The sequence below is a fragment of the Amblyraja radiata genome, chromosome 22 (assembly GCF_010909765.2).
Source record: "Amblyraja radiata isolate CabotCenter1 chromosome 22, sAmbRad1.1.pri, whole genome shotgun sequence".
Classification (NCBI taxonomy): Eukaryota; Metazoa; Chordata; class Chondrichthyes; order Rajiformes; family Rajidae; genus Amblyraja; species Amblyraja radiata.
The window spans coordinates 36,431,159-36,453,733 of NC_045977.1; the positions used below are offsets into that span (position 1 = coordinate 36,431,159).

A 22,575-nucleotide genomic window follows, 5' to 3' on the forward strand; every position below is an offset into this window, starting at 1 on the left:
AATATTTCCATAGTACCAATTCAAAAGTTCAGCTGACCTTTTTTCCCCCCAAGTTGCTCCATCCATCTCTTTAATTGCTTTGCAGCTATACACAGTTAAATCAGACGGCAGGAATACAGACAAAAATCACATCCCCACTTAACTCTGAGCATTGACAAGTTAAAGCTTTATACGCCACTAGAAAATCCAGCACATCATGTGGAATTGTGAATCATGAGTTCACACAGAGAGCCCAAACAAGAAGAGAGTTCCGAAAAACACTGAGTAAGTTCTTTATCGTCGGACAGACTGTTTCCAACATATTCTATATATTAATACAAGAATGACAATACCACTAATATAGTGAGTACACTACATTATTAGCCAAAGAAAGTTTTACCCAGCATCAGTTTAGCACACGAAAAGCCTAATGATCTTAGACAGCACTTTAGTACTCTTGCAGTCTACCAACCAGTGAACAATCCACACTGCACCACAGATTAAGACTGTACCACAATATCCCTTTTCCATTGGCCTACATAGGCTTCAGTTTAATGAGTCAAACATCAAATCTCCAGTGTAGCTTTACAAATTCCATCGCCATTTTTACTCGATCTTTTTGTGGGGGAAAGTGGCTGCAAACACTTTAAAATGTAAATTGTTTGCAAGTTCGTGCAGTTGATCAGGACCCCTTGGAACGAATTGCCAATGCGTTAGGTCGAATGTGTTAGAGTGGGCTGGAGGAGAGACAAAGGACAATGAGCAGGTAGACAAATGCTGGAGAAACTCAGCGGGGGAGGCAGCATCTATGGAGAGAAGGAATAGGCGACGTTTCGGGTCTGGACCCTTCTTGAGGCAGTGAGCAGATTTGATGTTTGATAGGCTGGATTAGAAATCTATCTAGGCCAACGAAAGGGAAACTGTACTTTTGAAATGACAAGGAGGACCTGTGGCCTCTAATATGACGGCACTTGGTAGCCCTTGGCCGTTGTCCCCAGGTTTTCAGCAAACGGAGGGCTCTGAAAGGTTTCCGTGTTCTCGATCCCAGCACTGTACGGAGGGTGGCCAGCGTCCAAGTGATCGTGAGAGAAGAGGGAAGAGTCAGCTCCCAAATGGTACCTCTGCCACGCCTTGAAGGTGAGACCAGCCTTTAATGAGATTCATTAAAGGAACAAAAATATAGAGTTATGCTTGTTAGTGTATGATAATCAGGCAAAACACAACAGTAACACAGTTAATCTAATAGACTATGTTAGTTCAGTCTCTCTACTCTTTGCAAAACCGCATTCCATATTCGGATTTTGATTCAATGATAATATATTGTCACCTGTACTTAGGTACAGTGAAATGCTTTGTTTTGGGTACAATCTGGTAAAACCATGTAGCAGACCTCAACCAGGCAGTCAACAAGCGCTGATAAAGTTACAAAAGTTCACCGAACTGTCGGGGTGGGAGATTGCAACCTTCATGTGGTCCGCCCTGTTTCGACGAATGCAATCAACCTGGCATGCACCATCGAATAAGATCAAATAGAACAAGTTGTCCTACAACTTTAGGCTGTGCACGTCGTACGGAAGAAGAAGACCAAACTGCCCTATCTACTGCCTGCTGCCACACGCTGGGTTCCCCATCGATCTCGGTGCCCCTCCCCCCCGGGACCCCCCTTTGTTCTCCCGTGACCCTCCTCGCTCTCCGATGGCCCCGCACACTCCCTGTGCAGATAATAGTGTTCAGATATTCCTGTAACGTTTACTTTAGGTGTTCAATCTTGTGCCTGAGTTTGACGATTGTATTTATGTACAGTATTATCCGTTCTGTTTGGATAGCATGAAAAACAAAGCATTTCACTACACCTCGGTACATGTGACAATAATAAACTTACAACATGCACGCATGCCCGCAGTGAATTTTTATTTAATGTTCATATCAATCTCTCACCGTAGGTAGAAGGTTTGGATAATTTCATAAAGTTTACAAGTTAGCAATTTATTTTCACCATTCATGTCCCAAGATTTACTTCTCTCTAAATTCACTTAGTTATTCATTACCATATTTTTATCTGTGAGAAATTGTTTTAAAATTCATTTATTTTTGGGTCAATTTTGGGTTGTAATGGGAATCATGACATATTGAAATTGCAAGCAAGGATTTGTTGCACGCAAAGAGACTCAGTTCTTTGTATTGAATGAATTGAATGAAAAATTAATGTGTTCTATATCACAGAGAGGTTATCACATGCAATGTAAATAAATTCACCAAATACAAATGAATTTGGGTCTTTTTTTTGTCACACAGAAATTCTTTTGTTATATCTTACTCCTGACTAAGCTACACTTTATTTGCTAAGGTACATAAAGTGGAAACAGAGATGCCAATATTTCAGTAAAGATAGAAGCAAAATGCTGGAGTAACTCAGCGGGTCAGGCAGCATCTCTGGAGCAAATGGATAGGTGATGTTTGCGTGAAGCACCTATTCATTTCCTCCAGAGGTGCTGCCTGACCCAGTTAAACAGCATTTTGTGCCTATCTGGTATAAACCAGCATCTGCAGTTCCTTTCTATTACGCTTCAAATTTTAATACTAGCTAATTTAATGTACTTAATATCATAATTCTGATTACATTGAGAACATAGATCAGAACAGTACAGAGCAGGCCCTTCGGCCCACAATGTCTGTGCCGAACATACGATGCTAAACTATACAAATTTATAGACAAAGAAGAGTACAAGGCAGGAACAGGCCATTCAGTCCACAACGTCCGTGCCGAACATAATGTCAAAATAAACTAATCTATAGAAGAGAGAACAGTACAGCACAGGAACAGGCCATTCAGTCCACAACGTCTGTGCCGAACATGATGTCAAAATAAACTAATTTACAGAACATAAAACACTTGATTTCATTACATTCAAGATTGTTGGCCATTTCTGCTTGCTATGGTATCAATTTTGTATTAATTATTTAAAACAAATCATGAATATAAATTGAAAATAATCTCTTGTCTGCTATTTTTCTCTGAAGCTAAAATGAGTCCCAAATTCCACACTATATTGTGAAATACTAACACGGCTAGCTTTGTGTTTGTGCATACAAGATGTCACTGCAGAAAGAACAGCTTTGTATTACATGATTAATTCTGCAGAGACGATATGTGTATGCTTCGGTTAGAGTTAATATTATGCACCAAATTACCTGCACTCATTAGAGTGCAAGATGATTTAAATTATTATAAATAATTTAATGCTATCTGTTAATGTTATTAAAATAGGAATGTGAATGGGAAACAGAGTCAGTTTGTTAACAGACACAGAGGCAGGTTTATACTAGTGAAGATGGTGAAGACTGAAGAACCAGTCTTTGGACATCTTCATTAAAACCTATATTTTTTAATTTGTCGAAGGCCAAGAGAGACAAGTATCCCTGCAAAAAAAATGGACAGAATTAAGCAAATTTTATAAATTCATTAAAAAATTTATTTGATATAGAATTACCTGGAATCTTTGTTCTATACAAGCATGCATGGAACTCAGTTTGATACTCCTTTTAGAGTCACAGAGTCCTACAGCATGGGAACAGGCCCTTCGGCCCAACTTGCCCATGCCGACCAAAATGTCCCATCAACGCTTCTCCTACCTGCCGTCATTTAGTCCATATCCCTCCAAATGTTTCCTGTTCAATGTTGTTACAGTAACTCCCTCAACTAACTCCTCTGGCAGCTCATATATATATCCACCACATCTCTTTTTAGTTTAGTTTAGAGATACAGCGATGAAGCAGGCCCTTTGACCCACCTGTGCATCTTTGGAGTGTGGGAGGAAACCTGTGCACCCAGAGAAAACCCACGCAAGTCACGGGGAGAACGTTCCCTGTCCCTTCCCGACACACCAATGTTACAGAAGCCAATTAACCTATAAACCCGCACGTCTTTGGGATGCGGGAAGATATGGGAACACCTGGAAAAAAACCCACGCGGTCGCAGGGAGAATGTGCAAACTCGAGATCAGGATCAAACCCAGGTCTCTGGCATTGTGGGGCAGCAACTCTACCGTTGTGCCACTGTGATCACCCTGTATACTGTTTACTCCAAAATGAAACTCAAAAAATCATTTTAATAATTGTAGAAGGCGATGGCATAACATTTTGGCCAAAGCATTTAGATTTTTCTTTGTCCTGGCTTTTATTCTCTTTTACATTTTGACTGGAGTATTAGATGCAAGTGATTCAATATTAACTTGGGTTCGAAATCACTCAGTGTTTAATTTAGTTTAGTTTAGAGATACAGCGTGGAAACGGACCCTCTGGCCCACCGAATCTGCACACACCAGCGATCACCAGTGCGCTAGTTCCACCCTACAAACACTAAGGACAATTTACAGAAGCCAACTAACCTACAAACCTGCACGTCTTTGGAATGTGGGAGGAACCCGGAGAAAACCCACGCGGTCACAGGGAGAACGTGCAAACTCCATACAGACAGCACCCGTAGTCCAGTTTGAACTGGGGTCTCTTGCGCCGTGAGGCAGCAAGTCTATCGCTGCGCCACAGTGCTGCCCTGTGGGAAACACCATGAAGTACTTACCCAGGACAGTATGGAAAAGAAAGAGAAGGCAACAGCAGCTCGAGCAGCATCGGCACCTTGGTTGAGAGGAAGGTTTTCTGATGGAGTGTATTGCCACTGGTTTGCCAAAAAACAGAAGCTTACAAACCACAAGAACGTCCATAGTCCTGAAACAGATTCAGAAGGGGTAACAATAAGTGAAAAGCAAAAAAATTAAAATGCATATGTAATTAAGTCAGCAATAAGAACAGAAATTGTTCGAGCTACTCGATAAGTGAGACAGCATCTGTGGTGAGAATGAGTTAAAGTGTCCCGACCCAAAACGTCACTGATCCATGTTCTCCAGAGATGCTGCATGATCTGCTGAAGTGCTTACTCCAGCACTTTGTGTCCTTTTTAACCAGCATCTGCAGTTCTTTGTTTTAAAAGCTTCAGGTTACTGCTCTTCATTGGACTGGAAAGATTAAAAAAAAACAAGGATGTTTTCTGGGGGAAAAAAGACACAAAGTGTTGGGAGTAACTCAGCGGGCCAAGCAGCATCTCTGGAGGACATCGATAGGTGACGTTTCAAGTCGGGACCTTTCTTCACCCTAACTCTCAAAGGATGGTTTAAGTTGCACAGAGGGGAGGGAATGCTGGCCAATGGGATAAGACACTGATGTGACACGGGTCTGAAGAAGGGTCCCGACCCGAATCATCACCTCTCCATGTTCTCCAGAGTTGCTGCCGGACCCGCTGAGTTACACCAGCACTTTGTATCTATCTTCAGTTTCAACCAGCATCTGCAGTTCCTTCCTACACTGAATGAGGTACTGTTGGATTCACTAAAAAGCCCGGGCCATTGTCATATTTTTTGTCAAAATTAATAAACATCCTTCTGTAGATTGTATGTCAAAAGAACGATGCATTTCAATTCAGGGTAATATGTTACATGGGATAATATACTGGAAAAGGATTTTGATTGGTTATGCAAAGGATTAAACTAATCTAGTAAAATACAAATTTTAATCCCACCATTGGAATTTAAGAATTTAAATCTGTTATTAAAACTAAACAGAATGAGCAAGCCACATATTTTCGGTATTTGTGGAGGGTTCATACTTACCATCAAGACCTTATAAATTATATGCATATTGACTTTTCCTTCAGCAAATCTGCTCTAAACAATTCCACCGAAGCACAACTTTGCACACAACAAAACTATTCATATTTCGCTTGGGTGAATTACAGCTCAACGCTTTGAACATTGAATTCTCCAATTTTAGGTAACTAACTTGAAAATACCTCTCCCCCTGTGATGCTGTCTCATTCTTATCCAAATGTAGTTATCAAAATTGTAACCTAGGTTAGGTTTTACTGGTGTTTAGCACAGCTGTAACATCATCTCTGGCTAGGAAATAGGAGGCAGAGGTCAGGTATAGGCAGCTGGGATCAAGTGCATTCCTGGGAGGAATGTTGGGGATGAGGGAGCCTAAGGAAGAAGAAAGTCAGGTGGGCAAAATGGGGTTCTCAGGTAGCTCCAGCAGATAAGATTATGGACAATCCAAATAAAATTTAGACGTTTATTAAGGGAAATGGGGTAACTGGGGAAAGAACAGGCCCCTCAAATACACATTACCACTTCCTCTGGCAGCTCATTCCATATCCCCATCATTTCTGTATGAAAAACCTGCCCCTTATGTCCCTTATAAATCTTTCCCTTCTTGCCTTAAATATTTCTGGGGAAGTCTTTTTGAAGTAAATGGAATGGAATTTCAGAAAAAGCATATCTAATTTGAACTTCGAGGCAAATCTAAAGCCATGACCGAATGATGAAAGGCATGGATTGAATGGATGTGGAGAGGATGTTTCCACTAGTGGGAGAGTCTAGGACTAGAGGGCACAGCCTCAGAATAAAGGGATGTACTGTACCATTAGAAAGGAGATGAGTAGGAATTTCTTTAGTCAGAGGGTGGGGAGTCTGTGGAATTCATTACCATAGAGGGCTGTGGAGGACAAGTCGTCAGGTATTTTTAAAGTGGAAATCGACAGATTCTTGATTAGTACGGGTGTCAGGGGTTATGGGGAGAAGGCAGGAGAATGGGGTTGAGAGGGAAAGATAGATCAGCCATGATAGCCAGAGTAGACTCGATGGGCCAAATGGCGTAATTCTTCTCCTATGATGTTTTGATATCTGTCTGCTTATAAAATAAGTAAACTAGGACATAATGTACAGAGAAAGATGGCTGCACACACACTCATGTTGGAATCAACAACAGGAATGATTAATTTCCAAGTCAAAGGTCACTGACTGACTGAGCATGTGCGAGAATGAGCACAGCTCATGTGCATAAATTACAGGGGTATTGTCACATATGACTAATGAACTTATGAAACTTGCTCCTATTGTCATTGTATAAAGGTACCGCTATTTGCATTGGTTCTTGTGACATCCAGTTCGCCCAATTTTGATTTTTAATTAACAGTGATGACTCTACAGAGATTAACAGAAGAGGAACATTCCACTTCACGACTCTTTGGTTCCAAAATAAGGAAGCACCTTAAAGTGCAGTTTGCATTAAAGTAAGTGAAAATACTAAAACCATGGGGTAAAATTGGTACCCAGCACAAATCTCATCTTTCTGATGCAGTGCTGTGCCATAGTCTATAAGGTGGTCCCTTTGTATAAATGTTGGCCTCCATTTTGTTTTACCTACTTTAGTAGAGATCAACGGGATCAGTGGTACTTTTTAGAAATACAGAGTGGAAACAGGCCCTTTGGCCTATCGTGTCCATACCGAACAGCGATCCCCACACACAAACGCTATCCTACACACACTAGGGACATTTTAAATTTATACCAAGCCAATTGACCCACAAACCTGTATGTCTTTGGGCTGTGGGAGGTAACTGAAGATCTTGGTCAAAACCCACGCGGTTACGGGGAGAATGTACAAATTCCGTACAGACAGCACACCGCAGTCAGGATCGGACCCGGGGTCTCTGGCGCTGTAAGGCAGCAAGCCTACCGCTGCGCCACCGTGCCGCACTAGGTATATGAATATGCAGGGAATGGAAGGATATGGATTATGTGCAGGCAGATAAGAGTTGGTCTTGGCATCATGTTCGGCACGGGCTCTGTAGGCCGAAGGGCCTGTCCCCGTGCTGTACCGTTTTATTTTCCAAGCACTCGTTCCCAAGTTGCTTTGAGATTTTGTCTGAGGTACACAAAAATGCTGGAGAAACTCAGCGGGTGCAGCAGCATCTATGGAGCGAAGGAAATAGGTAACGTTTTGGGCCGAAACCCTTCTTCAGACTTTTGTCTGCCCATTTTGAGGTTGATGAATTCACAACACAAACCAGAAAGCCCCACAGGAATCTTAAAAGGACTGATCACATTAGTGGGATATAAGGCTTATTTTGAAACTCCAACTGTGCACGAGGTTTGAGAGTCAGAAGGTTGCAGTAACAGTCGGCTCTTGCAGAAACAGGTATGAGTCATACTAATAACGAAACAGATACCTAGCCTCCTCTGGGAGACTATAAACCACTTGCTCCTCCATATTTGTTCCGTTATTTGTCTGGGTATCCGCCTGCGACAGGCACGGGTGGTTGGGGGGGGGGGGACATTAACCAATTTGTTTTCATTCTGTTATGAAGCAATATTTGCAGAAAGTCAGGATGGAACCTGGGTCTCTGGCGCTGTATGCCCTGTGAGGCAGCAACTGTACCGCTGCGCCACCGTGCTACCCTTGTCTGGACTCATTAGCGCATTTGCCAGCAAGCTCAGTTCCATCCGAGGCAGATACATTTCAAGAAGGGTCTCGACCTGAAATGTCGCCTATCCAAGTCCTCCAGAGATGCTGCCTGACCCGCTGAGTTACTCCAGCTATTTGCATTCTACACAAGATTCCCGCATCTGCAGTTCCTTGTGTCTACATTTTCAGCTCCTTCCTGTTCTGCTCATCCCAAATTATTGGCCCCAGACCAACTATGTGTACCAGGATCTACACAAGAGCGCACACCAGGAAAATAGACCTCAAATGATTGTGTGCAAGATCAAATAACTAAATACAAGATTGGGTAAACTTGGATTGTTTTCTCTGGAGCGTCAGAAGATGATGGATTAGTATGTTGCAGCTATAGGGAAAGGTTGGGTAGACTTGAATTGTTTTCTCTGAAACGTCGGAGATTGAGGGCAGACTTGATATTCATGCTTTCTCCCCATAATCCCCGACACCCTTACTAATCAAGAATCTGTCAACCTCCACCTTAAAAATATCCATTAACTTGGCCTCCACAGCCTTATGTGGCAATGAGTTCCACAGATTCACCACCCTCTGACTAAAGATTTTCCTCCTAATCTCCTTTGCAAAGGTGCGTCTTTTTATTCGGAGGCTATGGCCTCTGTTCCTAAACTCTCCCACTAGTAGAAACATCCTCTCCTAATTCACTCCAGGCCTTTCATTATTCAGTAAGTTTCAATGAGGACCCCCCCTCATCCTACGAAACTCTAGCGAGTACAGGCCCAGTGCCGTCAAATTTGGCAAGTCAGAGATTATTACTTCACAAAACAACTTTCTAAAAATAGAGCTGTTAATGCCATGCAAATACAAAATGAATCATTTGCAAGTTTACTTATTATCAATACATGCAGATGCTGGTTTAAATCGAAGGTAGGCCCAAAGTACTGGAGTAACTCAGCGGGACACTGAGGCAGCATATCTGGAGAGAAGGAACGGGTGACATTTCAGGTAGAGACCCTTCTTCAGACTGATGTCAGAGGAGTGGGCGCTCACTCTTTGTCCCGCCCACTCCCAACATCAGTCTGAAGAAGGGTCTCAACCCGAAACGTCGCCCATTCCTCCTCTCCAGAGATGCTGCCTGCCCGGCTGAGTTGCTCCAGCATTTTGTGTCTATTTTCAATACATGTTGGATGGAGAGGAATTTCAAATCATTCTTTACAAACAGGAATGTAATGCTGAGGCTTTAGAAGGCACTGGTCAGACCGCATTTGGAGTATTGCGAGCAGTTTTGGGCCCCGTTTCTGCGGAGTGATGTGTTGACGTTGGAGAGGGTCCAGGGGAGGTTTTCGAGGATGGTCCTGGGGATGATTGGGTTAACGGATGATGAGCATTTGACAGCACTGGGCCTGCACTCGCTGGAGTTTAGAAGGATGAGGGGTGACCTCATTGAAACTTACTGAATAGTGAAAAGCCTGGATGGAGTGGATGTGGAGAGGATGTTTCCACTAGTGGCAGAGTCTAGGACCAGAGAGCACAGCCACAGAATAAAATGATGTACTTTTAGAAAGGAGATGAGGGATTTCTTTAGTCATAGGGTGATGAATCTGTGGAATTCATTGCCACAGATGGCAGTAGAGACAGAGTCAATGGATATTGACAGTAGATTGACAGATTCTTGATTAATACGGATGTCAAGGGTTATGGGGAGAAGGCAGGTGAATGGGGTTGAGAGGGAACGATAGATAATTGAATCATGGCTGATTTTTAGTAAGAAGTGTAATTGGATATAGGGAGTTGCTTATAACTTAATAATTAGAAACAGTCAAAGTCTTTCCCTTTTTGCAGTCTTCAGCGTGTTTACCTGAAAGTCCCAGGTCTGCCATTACAACGCGTTTCCTGTCCTTTATGCTGCTCAACTGCGGAAAGTAGAAATCCAGGGTGATGTACAGGACGCAAATGAAGAAGGCCGTGATCCCAATTGAAATGCCATAGTTGCAAGCGTCGTCATTCTTATTGAAGACACAGTAAAGTTGATTGTTGCCTTTATTGACGTAGCCTTCATTCACTATGGAAGCAAACACAACGATGGAGAATACCTGTGGAAGAAGCAATGACAGTGTGTAAATGTAAAGATCTGAGAGCTTTATGGGTCAATAGACAATAGGTGCAGGAGTAGGCCATTCGGCCCTTCGAGCCAGCACCGCCATTCAATGTGATCATGGCTGATCATCCACAATCAGTACCCCGTTCCTGCCTTCTCTCCATATCCCTTAACTCCATAACAATAACAGTTCCAATCAAAAATCCTTAGATCACCTGAGACCCGTGTTCGATCCTGACTACGGATGCTGTCTGTACGGAGTTTGTACGCTCTCTGTGTAACCGTGTGGGTTTTCTCTGGGTGCACCGGTTTGCTCCCATACTCCAAAGATGAACAGGTTTGTAGGTTAATTGGCTTTGGTAAAGATTGTAAGTTGTCCCTAGTGTGTCGGATTGTGAACGTCCTAGTGTACGGGGATCGCTGATCGGCATGGACTAGTGAGCAGATCATCCAGTATCCTGACCCAGGATCCATTACTGCACTAAACTGCATCAAAGCCCTCAATGAAACACATTTTAAATGATGTAATCCCCAGATTGATAGGGTTTTGGGGTGTTTATTTTTGTCCCGTACAGACTAGACTAGGCTTCGGGAGTTCGGCATGTCCCCAACAACCCTCACGTACATCTACAGACGCGCCAGATAAAGGATTTTATTGGGATGCGTCAGAGCATGGTCTGGAGAATTTTTGATAGACTTTAGTCATTAGAGACACAATGTGGAAACAGGCCCTTTGGCCAACCGAGTCCGCGTCGACCAGCGATCACCCAATTAACCTACAAACCTGTGTGTCTCTGGAGTGTGGGAGGAGACCGGAGCACCCGGAGAAAACCCACGCAGTTACGGGGATAATGTACAAACTCCGTATAGACAGCCCCCTTAGTCAGGATCGAACCCGGGTCTCTGGCGCTGTAAGGCAGCAACTCTACCGCTGCGCCGCCGTGTCGCCCTAGGTACATGAATATGCAGGGAATGGAAGGATATGGATTATGTGCAGGCAGATAAGAGTTGGTCTTGGCGTCATGTTCAGCACGGGCTCTGTAGGCCGAAGGGCCTGTTCCCGTGCTGTAGTGTTCTATTTCCCAAGCACTCGTTCCCAAGTTGCTTTGAGATTTTGTCTGCCCATTTTGAGGTTGATGAATTCACAATCCAAACCAGAAAGCCCCACAGGAATCTAAAAATTACTGATCATATTAGTGGGATATAAGGCTTATTTTGAAACTCCAACTGTGCTCGAGGTTTGAGAGTCAGAAGGTTGCAGTAACAGTCCGTTCTTGCAGAATCAGGCATGAGTCATACTAATAACGAAACAGATACCTAGCCTCCTCTGGGAGACTGTAAACCACTTGCTCCTCCATAATTGTTCAGTTATTTCTCTGGGTATCCGCCTGCAACAGGCACCAGCGAGGGGGGGGGGGGGGGGGGGGAGGGGTGAGGGGGACACAAACACAGACATTAACCAATTTGTTTTCCCTCCATTATGAAGCAATATTGGCAGAAAATATTGATCATTTGGAAATCGGGATACTGAGAAAAAGTCAGTTGCTATTTTCAGCCCTCAGAATATAGGTGACTTTCTGTTTCTGTTTCTAAACCTTCTCAAAATCATTGCTGGGCACAATCGAGCTCAAACACATGAAGATCTTTGAAACCCATCACCTCCACAATTTGATAGATTCGTACTCCAATACTGAGGCTCTTTGGCCCAACACTTCTATGCCAACCATGACGCCCATTTGCCTGCATTCAATCCATATTGTTCAAAATCTGTCCTATCCATATAGCTGGCCAAACGATGATCTTTTTAATGTTATTTTACCTGCCTCTACCACCTGGTCTAGCAGCTTGTTCTATATACACACCACCCTCTGTTAGAAAAACTCAGATTCCCTTTTCCCTAGATTCAAGATTCAAGAGAGTTTATTGTCATGTGTCCCAGATAGGACAATGAAATTCTTGCTTTGCTTCAGCACAACAGAATATAGTAGACATAAATAAATACAGAACAGATCAGTGTGACCATATACCAATGAATATATATAGACACATATAAATAAACAGATAAAGCGCAATGGGCTATTTAATGATCCGAGTTTTGTTTGAGTTGAGTTTAATAGCCTGATGGGTGTGGGGAAGCAGCTATTCCTGAACCAGGCTGTTGCAGACTTCAGGCTCCTGTACCTTCTACCTGAAGGCACGGTGGCGCAGCAGTAGAGTTGCTGCCTCACAGCGCCAGAGATCTGGGTTCAATCCTGACTACGGGTGCTGTCTATACGGAGTTTGTACGTTCTCCCCGTAACCCCATGGGTTTTCTCCGGGTGCTCCGGTTTCTTCTCACAGGTTTGTACGTTAATTGGCTTCGGTAAAGATTGTAAATTGTCCCCAAGGTGCAAGATAGTGCTAGTCATAAGGTCAGAAGGGATAGGAGTGGAATTAGGCCATTCAGCCCATCAGGTCTACACCACCATTCAATCACGGCTGATCTATCTCTCCCTCCTAACCCCATTCTCCTGCTTTCTCCCCATAACCCCTGACACCTGTACTAATCAAGAATCTATCCATCTATGCCTTAAAAATATTCACTGACTTGGCCTCTACAGCCTTCTGTGGCAAAGAATTCCACAGATTCATCACCACCCATAGCGTACAGGGATCGCGGTCAGTGCGGACTCGATGGGCCGAAGCGTTGTATCTTTAACCTAAACTAAACCAAACCAAATCTATGACCCTTAGTTTTAGACTCCACTACGCTGGGGAAAAAGCATGTATCCACACCCCTAGATGCAAGTTAGCAAATTATGGTAAACAGGAGAATTAAAAAGGGCTTGTCCAAAACAAATGTTTATTTTTGGCTGCAATTATACATGTGAGAAAGCACTTCTACCTCAATCTACCTCACCTGGTACATAAACCAAGAAAGCTCAGGACCAAGTTATAGGTAGATGGAGACACATTAAATTAGGTGCATCTCTTGATGTATTCAAGAGAGAGTCGAGAGAGCTCTTAGGGCTAACGGAATCAAGGAATATGGGGAGAAAGCAGGAACAGGGTACTGATTTTGGATGATCAGCCATGATCATTTTGAATGGCACTCCTGCACCTATTTTCTATGTTTCTAGGTCCCTAGTTCTATGCTGATTCATTCAAATATCATGGATATTTCCAGCACATATTCAAGACCTCATATTTAACTGGAAATTCAGTCCATGACAAAGCCTCTGCCTGGTTGCTTTAAGAGTCCATATAGTTATTGGTCATATGAATGGGCCGACACACTTGCAATTGTCCTTGCCTCTTATTTTTGACCGCACATTTGAGAAGTAATTAGCTGAGACTTGATAATAACACAAGTGCATCCAGAATTCTAAGCATTTGATTCCAGAGAACATGGACAAGTTCCATGGTTAGACCCGAAACATCACCTATCCACGTTCTCCAGAGACGCTGCCTGACCGGCTGAGGTATTGCAGCGCTTTGTGTCCTTTTGTGTATCAACCAGCAGCTGCAGTTCTTTTTTATTTCGAGCTAGGGCATAGAAACCTTCGACCCACTAGGCCCATGCCCACCATTGATGACCTGTTCACGCTATCACTCCTACACTCTAGGGGGGCAATTTACAGAGGGCCAATTAACCTACAAACCTGAACGTCTTTGGGATGCGAGAGAAAACTGGAGCACCAGGAGGAGACCCACGTGGTCACAGGGAGAACATGCAAACTCCGTACAGACAGCACCTGTAGTCAGGATCGAACCTGGGTTTCTGGTACTGTAAGGCAGCAACTAGACAATAGACAATAGGTGCAGGAGTCGGCCATTTTGCCCTTCGAGCCATTCAATGTGATCATGGCCGATCATCCCCAATCAGTACCCCGTTCCTGCCTTCTCCCCATATCCCCTGACTCCGCTATTTTTAAGAGCCCTATCTAGCTCTCTCTTGAAAGCATCCAGAGAACCGGCCTCCACTGCCCTCTGAGGCAGAGAATTCCACAGACTCTACCATACGAGCCAGTCAGCGGAAAGACAATACCCGATTACAATCGAGCCACCCACAGCACAGATGGCACCCGAGGTCAGGATTGAACCTGGGTCTCTGGCGCGGAGAGAGACAGCAACTCGACCGCTGGGTCACCGCGTTGCCCTTGTTTCCACACGTATACTCCACGCAATAACCCTTCCATCTGGACTGCATTCTGCACCAGTGGGGTAATTATACTATACGTGGTGTGGCATTACTGCAATATGCCCACACAGCGAGCGATGATCAAGGATAATTATAGACTGGAGTCTCAATTCCAGTGTTATTTTCCCCTTCACAAGAGAACTCCCTCTAATCAACATTATTATAATGTCGGAAACACCACCGATCATTTAATTCTGAGATCTACAAGCCTGCTCCCAGAACAAAACAATAATTACTTTTTCTTTCCCTCCCATTGCTTGCACTTCTAATTCTGCAATGATGCACCATCCTTACTTCCCTAGAGGGCTTGGGCAGTTCGGCATGTTCGCCACAACTCTCACCAACTCCTACAGATGCGCCGTAGAAAGCATTGAGTCGGGATGCATCACAGCATGCGTTGGGAACAGCTGCACCCAAGACAGCAAGAAATCGCAGAGAATGGTGGAATTGGCCCAGAACATCACAGACACACACACACACACCAACCTTCCTTCCATTGACTGCATCTACACCGCACGCTGCCTCGGGAAGGCCACCAGTATAATCAAGGACGAGTCTCACCCTGGCCACTCCCTCGTCTCCCCTCTCCCATCAGGCAAGAGATAAAGTAGTGTGAAAATCCACACCTCCAGATAAAGTAAAGTATCCTTTATTGTCATTCAGACATTTCAGTCTGAACGAAATTGTATACCTTGCAGTGATAACATAGAATAAAATAACAAAACACACATTTAACACAGTTTAACATCCACCACAGTGAGTCTACCAGGCACCTCCTCACTGTGATGGAAGGCAAAAGTCTTAAAGTCCTTGTCTCTTCCCTCCTTGTTCTCCCTCTGCGTTGAGGAGATCCAGGCTTCCGATGTTGGGACCCCGCCGGGTGATGGTAAGTCCAGCGGCCACATCTGACCTCCGCGAACGGGCTGGTTCAAACTCCGCGAGATTCAGGGAGAGTTCATTCCCAGCTGTTATCAGGCAACTGAACCATCCTATCGTCAACTAGAGGGAGGTCCTGAGCTACCATCTACCTCATTGGAGACCCTCGGACTATCTCCAATCGGACTTTACTTGACTTTATCTTGTACTAAACATTATACCCTTTATCCTGTATCTGTAAACTGTGGACGGCTCGATTGTAATCACGTATAGTCTTTCTGCTGACTGGCTGGCCCCCCAACAAAAAAGGCTTTTCACTGTACCTCGGTACACGTGACAATAAACTAAACTGAACCATCCAGCGAGTTGCTATTCTGACAATAAGTATCGTGAGTAAAGTGTGTGCGACAATGTGAAAACGAAAGAAAATTCTCATGACAATAATATACAACTGCTGGATAATATTGTGGTGGCGCTCATCACTTTTCAAACGCGTGGAAATCCTGACGTTTTTTGTCTTGTTTGGGTTAAGTTTTAGTTTGTTGGGTTGTGTTAGGGGGGGGGGGGTGAAACATGTTCTCTGTCTCTTCCTTCGGGGGAATGCGACTTTTTCGTGTCGTATCCCCTTTCTCTGCCTCCGTCTGCGTTGAGGCCTAATGGCGGAGCTGGCGGCCTCCAGCCTGCGACTGACCCCGAGGCTCCGGAGGCAGAGCCAGCCAGGACTCACCAACGAGAGGCTGGCCGTCTTCGGGGCTAAGGCAGTGGTGGCCCGACTTGCTGGTGCGGCTTTCTGGCTTTCGGCGGCGGCCTGGAGCTGATGCAGCGGGGCTCGGAGCTGAGACTGCGGGACCCGGAGCTGGGGCAGCGGCCCGGAGCGGAGACTGCGGGACCCGGAGCGGAGACTGCGGGACCCGGAGCTGGGGCGGCGGCCTGGAGCTGGGGCGGCGGCCCGGAGCGGAGACTGCGGGACCCGGAGCTGGGGCGGCGGCCTGGAGCTGGGGCGGCTGATGCTGTGGCGGGCTGTCTCGGAGCGGAGACGGCGTTCCGGCTTTCGGCGGCGGCGACATCACCACGGAGGTCCGCTGGACTGGAGGGCGGCATCTCCGGCCTGGATCAATCGCCTCAGCGCAGAGGGAGAACAAGGAGGGAAGAGACGGAGACTAAGACTTTGCCTCCATCACAGTGAGGATGTGCTTGGTGAACTCACTGTGGTGGATGTTTAATTTGTGTTTATTGTATGTTTTGTTATTATTGATTCTGTGTATGACTGCAGGCAACATAATTTCGTTCAGACCGAAAGGTCTGAATGACAATAAAGGAATCTAATTCTAATTCTAATCCAACTCCGTGGGGCCCTGTCCCCTAGGGAGCGTGAAAACCAGAGCCCTGGTATTTTTTATTACGTTTACTAATCAAGAATGTATCAATCTCCACTTTAAAAATACCCAATGACATGGCCTCCACCGCAGTCTGTGACAATGGATTCCATAGATTCACCACCCTCTGGCTAAAGAAATTCCTCCTCATAGAGTGACAGAGCATGGAAACAAGCCCTTCAGCCCAAACTTGCCCACACCGGCCAACTACACTAGTCCCACCAGCCCGCGCTTGGCCCATTTCCCTCCAAACCTGTCCTATCCTATCGAACCGTTTCTTAAATGTTGGGATAGTCCCAGCCTCAACTACCTCCTCTGGCAGCTCGTCCCATATACCCACCACCCTTTGTGTGAAACTAGTTAGATAGGATAAGGACAGGTTTTGGAGGGATATGGACCAAACACAGGCAGGTGGGACTAGTGTAGCTGGGACTTGTTGGCCGGTGTGGGCAAATTGGGTTGAAGGGCCTGTTTCCATGCTCCATCTCTGCCCCTCAGATTCCTATGAAATCTTTTCCCCTTCACCTTAAACCTGTAAGGCATCTATCCATTCTTAGGCATCTATTCAAGACTGCATATTAAAGTTATGAGAAACTTTTAAGCGGTATGGCTCTAATGAATTAAATGTGACTACTTCAAAGTTTAAGCGCTGGAGACTGATGGAGCCATTTGTGAGTCAGAGACCTGTGCATAGAAACAAATGGCGTTTGGAATTGTTGCTGTTGTGAGTCACAGTGGCAATGTGTTGAAAATAACTTGCTTAAAGATGGCCCAAGGAAAAAAAAGGTAACTACACTCATGTGAGTTAAATAACACTTCAGATGATCAATTAGCTCTGATTTAGAACCGCGTTGAGGGCCTGTCCCACTGTACGAGGTAATTCAAGTGTTCTCCCCTGATTTGAGCTTGTGTAATGTACGTAGGGGCTCGTACGAGTAAAAAGTAACCATTTTTTTCATCACGAGTATTTTTTTACTCGTGGGCATTTTTCAGTGTTGAAAAAACGTCACGAGTTTACCCGATTTCCCGAGTACCTACCGTTACTCGTACGAGCCGCTATGTGACATCCACGAACTCCTACGTACCCGCTACGTACATTACACAAGCTCGAATCAGGGGAGAATGCGGGAGAACTCTTCAATTACCTCGTACAGTGGGACAGGCTCTTTAGTCACAAGATACTTCTAGATGTCTTCACTTTCTTTTTCAGTGCGGTTGAAGTTATGAGCAGAAGATAATGTATTCGATTTGTTCAGAGGGAAATTAGCACGTTGGGTCCAATATTGCAGGCAACACTAAAGCCCTTGTGGACAAATAAATAGATGAATGGCTGCCTGTCACAGAATGGTACTGCTTGAAAGGATCCCTAACTACTTGCATGTGTAGGAAGGAACTGCAGATGCTGGTTTACACCGAAGACAGACACAAAATGCTGGAGTAACTCAGCGGAACAGGCAGCATCTCCGGAGAGAAGGAATGGGTGATGGTTCGGGTCGAGACCCTTCTTCAAACTGAGAGTCAGGGGAGAGTGAAATGAGAGATATGGATTTTTTTTTTCACACCTTAATAATAATAATAATAATAAATGTAATTTTTATAGCGCTTTTCTAAGACTCAAAGTCGCTTTACAATAGTTTTGCCTCTCTCCTGACTCAGTCTGAAAAAGGGTCTTGATCCGAAATGTCACCCATTCCCTCTGTCTAGATGTCACCCATTCCCTCTGCCTGCCCTACTGAGTTACTCCAGCATTTTGTGTCTATTAACTACTTGCAGGTTGGTAGTGGTCTGTATCGTCTTGCTATTGTTATCTTATTATTGTACTGCAGGGCTTCAAGACATCAACAGAGTGGCACAGCTGGTAGAGCTGCTGCCTCACAGCACCAGAGGCCTGGGTTCGATCCTGGCCTCACGTACTATCTGTGTGGAGTTTGCACGTTCTCCCTGTGGCTGCGTGGGTTTTTCCGGGTGCTCCGGTTTCCATCCACTTTCCAAAGACATGCAGCTTTGTAGGTTAATATTCTTCTGTAAATAGCCCCTAGTGTGCAAGATGCAAACCTGGGATAACATAGGACCAGTGCACTGGTAATTAATTATTAGTCGATGCGGACTTGATTTACCAAAGGGCCTGGTTCCACGTTGTATTTCCAAACTGAAACTAGACAGACCTGGCGATCCAGAACCAGGGGCCACAGTTTAAGAATAAGGGGTAAGCCATTTAGAACGGAGACGAGGAAACACTTTATCTCACAGAGAGTTGTGAGTCTGTGGAATTCTCTGCCTCAGAGGGCGGTGGAGGCCGGTTCTCTGGATGCTTTCAAGAGAGAGCTAGATAGGGCTCTTAAAAATAGTGGAGTCAGGGGATATGGGAAGAAGGCAGGAACGGGGTACTGATTGGGGATGATCAGCCATGATCACATTGAATGGCGGTGCTGGCTCGAAGGGCCGAATGGCCTACTCCTGCACCTATTGTCTATTATCAAACAAAATGTGTAGGAAGGAACTGCAGATGCTGATTTATGCTGGAGTAACTCAGCGGGACAGGCAGCATCTCTGGAGAGAAGGAATGGGTGACGTTTTGGGTCGAGACTTTTCTTCAGACTGGGAGTCAGGGGAGAGGGAATCTGGAGTGATGAGAAGGGACAGAAGAAATCAGAGCCGGCACCGATGACCAAGGAAAGGTGGAGCCCACAATGGTCTGCGGAAGAGGTGACAACAGATGGACACGAACCGTGAAACTAGCAGGATGACTAGGGTGGGGGAGGGACGGAGAGAGAGTGTTACTTGAGATTAGAGAAACCACTATTCATACCGCTGGGCTGTAAACTGCCCAAGCAAAATATGCGGTGCTGTTCCTCCAATTTGAGTGTTACACTTCAAGGTCAAAATGAAGACGTTTATATGGAATTAGAATGATTACACGGTGCTTAGTCAAATATGTTCTACTATATCATCAATCTTTAAAAATAATATCATGGCGCAAGATTCGACAGAAATTCCCAGAATATCTCCTAGGGAACAATATTAGATCTTTGTTTCCATGGCAACCTTTGAGGGGAGAGAGAGAGAGATGCAATTCAAAGTGTGTGGTAAAAAAAAAGATATAAAATAACATGTAAAATATGATTCACGGGCTCGGGAATTACAATTAATCCAAACCGATAGTGTGTTTTAGATTAAAACAACCGTTACACAGGACATTTCCTTACACCCTTAACCCCTTCCTTGAAAACGAAAGCACCAACTCAAGTGCTGCCATAAGGAATCGGCTGCATAATAATGACAGGGTTTAACCAGGAGAGAACTGTACACAAAAGACAGTGCAAATTTTATTAGACAATAGGAGGGTGGCTCGCTGGTGCAGCGGTAGAGTTGCTGCCTCACAGCGCCAGAGACCCGGGTTCGATCCCAACCACGGGTGCCGTCTGTACAGAATTTGCACGTTCTTCCTGTGACCTGCGCGGATTTTCTCTTGATGCTCCGGTTTCCTCCCACACTCCAAAGACGTACAGGTTTTTAGGCTGATTGGCTCGGTGAAATTATAAATTGTCCCTAGTGTGCGTAGGATAGTGCTGGTGTGCAGAGATCGCTGGCCGGTGCGAACTTGATGGGCCGAAGGGCCTGTTTCCACGCTGTATCTCTAAATGAAACTAAACTAATATGCAGAAACCCAGGCAATAGACATCTGCTGCCTTGAACTCAAACAGGTATTGTAAATAACTGAATTTTTCACGTGGGCCTAAGCTAAAGGTTTTTTTCTAAACTAAACAATCAGGTTTACGTTTATTATTGTCACATGTTCCGAGCTACAGTGAAAAGCTTTGTCTTGCATGCTATCAAATTAGGTCAGATAATAGTATACATAAATACAATCTAGAATTAAGAATAAGGGGTAAGCCATTTAGAACGGAGACGAGGAAACACTTTTTCTCACAGAGAGTTGTGAGTGTGTGGAATTCTCTGCCTCAGAGGGCGGTGGAGGCCAGTTCGCTGGAGGCTTTCAAGAGAGAGCTAGATAGGGCTCTTAAAGATAGCGGAGTCAGGGGATATGGGGAGAAGGCAGGAACGGGGTACTGATTGAGGATGATCAGCCATGATCACATTGAATGGCGGTGCTGGCTCGAAGGGCCGAATGGCCTACATCTGCACCTATTGTCTATTGTCAATCTAGTCAAACTCAAGTACAATAGGTAGAATAAAGGGGAAGATACAGGGTGTAGAAAATAGGTCTCAGCATTGTGAAAGCCCAATACTGCAACCTGCAATATAACACACTGCAAAACGTCAAGAACAACTTTTAAAATATCTCTAGGAGACCGGAACGCGTCCCGGTAGGCCCGGTTCGCCCCACAGGCCTTCCAGGGTAGGGCGGAGAAGCCGGGCGCCGAGGCCTGTCTGGGCCGAAGGAGCCGCAGCAAGCGGTGGCGGCGATGGGAGCCTCGGCGGCAGCAGCAGCAGGACACTAGGCGGCGGTGGGGCCTCGCGGTCGATGAGCGTGAAGGGGGAGGGAAAGACAATGGAGATCCATTGCGTGGGGGTCACTCTAGTTTTAGAATCCTTTGCCCAGGGGATAAAACTGTGTTTGTTTATTTGTTCGTTCCGGTGAGGGCGCTGTGCCAACAGTCGCTCTTTTCTTTTTAATTTCAAGTTTTTGTGTGCCTTGTGTGTTGTGACTGTCGGCAGACAAAATTCCCTCCGGGGATGAATAGAGTTTTATAGTATCGTAGAAGGCATAGAAAGTAGACACAGCAGAATATTTGTGTCAATAATGCTCAAATGGATAGGAAAGGTTCAGAGAAATATGGGCCAAACGTGGGCAAACGAGACTCGCTTAGATGGGGCATCTCGGACGAGTCGGGCCGAAGGGACTGTTTCCATGATGTATGACTCTAAGACTTTAATAGAGGACTAAATTCTCAATAGAAAACTGATTTAACACTGGCGTCGGTGCCAATATCAACAACACTCACAGATGGGCTGATCCAGTATTCAGCTTAAGCTGTAACGTGGGGATGCACTACACATTCATGATATTTTTGTCACCAGTTCAGCACACTCTTGACACTTCTACATCCTAAAATGCCACATCATTAGAGACTGCACCCGAGGTCAGGATCGAACCTGGGTCTCGGGCGCTGTGAGGCAGCAGTTCTACCACCGAGTCGCTTTAAGCATTTCCACTATTATCTATTGATCAGGTCATTGATACTTGCAATGATTGTGCTAATACAACTAACTTACATGGGGCACATTGGTCGGCATGGACGAGTTGGGTCGATGGGCCTGTCTGAATTTAGGAGATTGAGGGGGGATCTTATACAAACTTACAAAATTCTTAAAGGGTTGGACAGGCTAGATGCAGGAAGATAGTTCCCAATGTTGGGGAAGTCCAGGACAAGGGGTCAAAGTTAAAGGATAAAGGGGAAATCTTTTAGGACCAAGATGAGAAAAACATTTTTCACACAGAGAGTGGTGAATCTCTGGAAATCTCTGCCACAGAAGGTAGTTGAGGCCAGTTCATTGGCTATATTTAAGAGGGAGTTAGACGTGGTCCTTGTGGCTAAAGGGATCAGGGGGTATGGAGAGAAGGCAGGTACGGGATACTGAGTTGGATGATCAGCCATGATCATATTGAATGGCGGTAGAGGCTTGAAGGGCCGAATGGCCTACTCCTGCACCTATTTTCTATGTTTCTATGTTTCTACATGCTAGATGACTATGACTCTATAACATAAATAAATCATCCCCAGGGATGTCCTTCATTTCATAGATCATCATCATCA

The 22,575-nt window shown here is 44.9% G+C and overlaps 1 protein-coding gene across 2 annotated transcripts in view; it reads right to left on the reverse strand.

The window, feature by feature from the left end:
* Positions 1 to 48: 48 nt before the first annotated feature.
* syngr3 (synaptogyrin 3) overlaps positions 49 to 22,575 on the reverse strand; it is a 37,540-nt gene continuing 15,013 nt past the window's right edge. Inside the window, exons 2-4 of one of the 2 annotated variants that reach the window (XM_033041048.1) lie at positions 10,124 to 10,358; positions 4,559 to 4,704; positions 49 to 1,127 (exon numbers count right to left, since the gene is read on the reverse strand). In XM_033041048.1, coding sequence (XP_032896939.1) covers positions 936 to 1,127; positions 4,559 to 4,704; positions 10,124 to 10,358 — 573 coding nt within the window. In that variant the 3' untranslated portion in view covers positions 49 to 935. Of the gene's footprint in view, positions 1,128 to 2,745; positions 3,400 to 4,558; positions 4,705 to 10,123; positions 10,359 to 22,575 lie in introns of those variants that run through there. The other variant, XM_033041049.1, reaches the window with a different exon arrangement.